At 51.7% G+C, this 4,220-nt stretch overlaps 1 protein-coding gene across 1 annotated transcript in view; it reads right to left on the bottom strand.

The window, feature by feature from the left end:
- Positions 1–306: 306 nt before the first annotated feature.
- TCEA2 (transcription elongation factor A (SII), 2) overlaps positions 307–4,220 on the bottom strand; it is a 15,796-nt gene continuing 11,882 nt past the window's right edge. The window contains exons 8-11 of the mRNA XM_009326823.1: positions 3,821–3,975; positions 3,307–3,453; positions 1,242–1,313; positions 307–623 (exon numbers count right to left, since the gene is read on the bottom strand). Of these exons, the coding sequence (XP_009325098.1) occupies positions 615–623; positions 1,242–1,313; positions 3,307–3,453; positions 3,821–3,975 (383 nt within the window). The 3' untranslated portion in view covers positions 307–614. The remainder of the gene's footprint in view (positions 624–1,241; positions 1,314–3,306; positions 3,454–3,820; positions 3,976–4,220) is intronic.

Genomic DNA, 4,220 nt, shown 5'->3' on the forward strand with positions numbered 1-4,220 from the left:
ATCAAATGAATGCCGTCAAGATGGAAAGCAGCATCTGATCTGCGCCCCAAAAGCTGCGTTCCATCAACAGGTCTCCTCAGCCAGGAGAGGAAGACCAGTACCGCCCATGCAGCCACCCCAGCACTTGGCCCGGTGTTTTAGGTGTCACGAGTTGACTCAGAACAAGCACTGAGGGTGTACCTACAAGCAGCTGCTCGCTTTCAGGTGGTCCAGGCAGCGTTCAGTCCTCATCCACCTGGACACTGACCATCTGTCAAGCTCCCGTGCAGTTCCACGCCGCAAAAACAAAGTGCTGCACACACAGAGTTCAAATAAAAGTCAGAAACTGACAAAAATGTTTAATATTAGTTTTGAAGAAAAAAGTGACCATACTCGCTTAGATGAGAAAAATAACGACTAAGTGTGTTTAGTGAGCTCTCCTGCCACCCTGTCAGCCCACAGCTGTGGCTCTCCACTGAGGCCCAAGCGGAGAGGCAGGGGCCCCCGCCGCCGCTCTCTCAGCGCGTGACAATGCAAACTCACTTGGGACACAATACACAATTGCCGTGGGAGCTGGCGTATGGAGGTTGCGCTCTGATCTGCGTTTGGCTGCCGCTCTCGGGCCATGGCACATATCAGCAGAACTGCAAGAGAAGGGAGTTTAAACCCCGATTAGAAAACCTCACTGCCAAGGGGAGTTGCGGGTCATGCGCGTGCTGCCTAGAAGAAGATAGGGATCCAGGTGATGGTCTTGTTTCTGAAGCTGGCAAGGGCTTGGGGATTCTGCAGAGGCAGGGCTCAGCCCCTGGAGTAGGGGCCAAACAGAGCTCCCGTTTGAATCTCTCGGCTGCGGCTCTTTGGCACTTGGTAGTGGCACCATTTCTGCTCGCCATTGACCGGGAGATTTCTGCTCACCCCCGAGCTCTGCGCAGTGTAAAAGAGCAGTTTTAAAATCCTGAATGTCATCACCACCATCTCTCAGGGGGCAGAGGGAGCATGGAAAGCACTGTGAAGCTGGTCATGGCAGAAGAGGGGATGTGAGGAGGGAGGCAGGGAATGCGAAAGTGAGACTTGACCCCAGCTGGTCTGCAGAGATGGGATGAACCCAGGAGCTCTTGCCTCTGTGCTGGGAGGAAAGATCACTTGCTAGAGCCAGTCAGCGTTTGGCAAGCACCTCTGAGGGCAGCAGCTAAGCGTCTGCAGCATCGTGGGTGCAGCTACCCTAACACCCCTCAGTGCCAGTAATATCCTTGGTGTGCTACCTTCCAGCGATTCCCACACTCGTTGCACACGACGAAGGTGGTCATGGGCTCATCGGAGCTGCGGGTCTGCACCTGGGGGAGGACATGAGGGAAATGAGAGCCAAGCATCACACGTGGCCCCGCGGGGGGTCACAGGGAGCTCCCCGTCCCTCTGGCCACCAGGGATTCGTGCTGGGGTCACACTGTCAGAAATCGATGAGATACCAAGGCTTGGGAGGGCAAGAGGAGCTTCCCTGTAAAACGAGACTGGTTATTGTTTTACACAGATATACACCTCCACACACACATCTCATGACCCCTCTCTAGCTTGACGCTACCTGGAGTGACATGTTTTGGGGCAGCAGATTTCACTCCTCACCCCCTCTGCTGCCCATTCCTTGCGGGTGGCTCTGGAGGTGGACATACCCACAGCCGGTCCCTCCCCGTACCATCCCCGGGGAAGGGATGCAGCCGGCGGTGAGACAAAGCCCTCAGCCCATCAAGCACGTGCTCCACAGAGACACAAGGAGCAGCACTCAAGCCATTCCCATTTACAGACCAGTCCTACGTCCAGGCCTCACAGGAACATGCTCTGGGTTACCAGGTTCTTCACATTTCCAGTCTGTTTTGTATTTGAGCCTTTAAGAAACTCTGATATTTAACCCAGATGTGACTGCTGCCTCTGACTGGCTCTTGCCAGAAACACATACTTTGTTAAAGATCAGATTTTCATGGCATTTGAATACCACAAGGCAGATCTACGCTGAAAATACTGGCACTCCCTGCACAAGTCAGACAGCAGAACTATGTCATGGGGTAATTATGGTGATCTATGTGTAATTACCCAATATGTAAGAGGCACAGTATTTGCATGATGCAAATTAAGCATGTTTTGCAAGCAAGCTGGATAGCTAAATTCTGTAATTCTCACCCGACGTTACTGCCTGGTTTCAAACAGTTTCATAAATGCCAGTTCATCTACTTGGAACTTACAACATCTCAGTCACCAAATAGTGATTTCACTGGAAAACTAATAAAAATACAGAAAACCTTCTGGTATTTCTATTTAGAAGACACTGTTGTCACCTGCCCCAATTCCAGGCAGTCAGACTCCAGTCCACTACAGGTGGAGACAGAGTCCCACGTGCTGCTGAGGCGAGCGAGACAGCCCAGGCAGCGCTTCCAGCTGACTTACCGGGACGCACTCGCGGAGCGAGGCCTCCCGCCTGAGCCAGCCTGCGGGATGCAGGGCTGCCGCTGAGCCAAAGGAAAAAACTCCCTGGTCAGCTGCCTGGCTCTCATCTGCATTTGCACGTCACGTCCAAGCACACGAAGGAGTTTCACTCGGCACTCGCACACACAGTTTGCGCGCACCCACTCAGTAGCGATCGCGTGGTTGCTGGTGCATTTTTGGGTATCTGCACATTCTGAAACACTGACTCACAGCAAAGGCACATTTATCTCCAGATGCCTGGTGCAAACATGGGAACTAAGAAGCACTTAACACACAAGGCTTCCAGCAGCTGTCCGTTGAGGAGAAAAATCCCCTCTGCCTGCTCACATCACTGCTTTGTTATTCCTTATGTTTCACCTGTTTCATGTTGTTTGATTTTAAATAGGTTGGGATTTGTCCAGCCACAGCTTATCTACATTCTTAATTTGCACTTCTAATGCCATCAACATGCCTGCCTCGGTTTCTGCAGACTCTCTCCTCTACACAACCCACTCCTTTTTTGTCTGAATCTCCACATTCCCAGCACCTGCTTTCAATGTGCAGCTCTCCGAAGCCGCACAGCAAGCAGCACTGCTATACTTTTGAAAGCTTCCTTGGTGCTGCACAACCCCTGCTTTTGTACAAACGAGCCAAAAAAGTTACACAAGCTCCAAGGAAACGTGTGCAAAATCATTGTGAAAAAGCAGCACGTTTTAGAGAGTCTCAAGTGTACAAAAAGGTTCTCTCCACCAGTGGCAAAATTTGTGCCGAGCTGCAGGGCCTGTCACGGAGCAGTAAGAGCTCGTGACCGTGATGGATCATGTCCTGTGCAGAGGTCAACGGCGCGCAGGCCGTAGGAGCAGGAAGACTAACCTGGGTGTAGGTGCAGTTCTTCTTCTTGCATTTCCCACAGGTGAAGAGGTCAGTCTGCGTCCCTCCTGTCTTGGCCATCTGATGCTCCCGGATTGCTTCCTTTGTCATGGCTTTCCTGATCTCTTTCAGCTCGTTACTGGCCATTTCCTTTCAAAAAAAAACCCAATAAAATCACATCTGTCCAGTTTTACCACCACACCCACTGCAGTGGAAAGAGTCAACAGGACAGGGTGACCTAACAGATGGGTCTTTTAAGACAGAAAGCCTTTCATTCCTGGTTTCTGGTTCATACCTAGGCCCCTACGATGATCTGAAGGCCCAACAGACTACTGAAGGCCCAATGTGGAGACTACTCTCCACATTGCAAACCCCATCACTAGCTCGCTCCCCATGCACTCAGGCAGCAGCTGCTGAGAAATCTGCAACCCTGGCAGCAGACCAGCCCCTTGCTTCAAGCTAAGCCAGAGGACACATCCCCTGTAAGAAGCAAACCCTGCTCCTCAGGCTTCCTCACCTCCGAGGTCATCACCGCAATCTGCTCGGGGGTAATCGCCCCACACAGCACGTTCTTTTTCAGCTCAGGATTTTTGGAGTCCTTCAGATTCGAGATGCGGCTCCTCACTCGGTTCTTGTATTTCATGTCGGTGTTCTTGACATCTTGGTATATGCGTACATGGCAGTCAAGGAGTCTGCAATCAAGCCAGAGGCCTCCAAGCACTTTCTACACCACTCATGAAGAGCAGGGAGTGTTACTCGCTGCCAGGGCACAGACGAGGGTGCTGGGACCCAACAGCAGTGTCTGCTCTGGGAGGCTAATGCTGGATTTGAGAGCAGGCTTATACAGTCCCAGAGTTTAGGGGCTTTCAGTTCTGGCTCTTTCACTGTGCCGGAAATAATCTTTATTTTCAGTTATG

This window comes from Pygoscelis adeliae, unplaced genomic scaffold (assembly GCF_000699105.1).
Source record: "Pygoscelis adeliae isolate BGI_AS28 unplaced genomic scaffold, ASM69910v1 Scaffold286, whole genome shotgun sequence".
NCBI lineage: Eukaryota > Metazoa > Chordata > Aves > Sphenisciformes > Spheniscidae > Pygoscelis > Pygoscelis adeliae.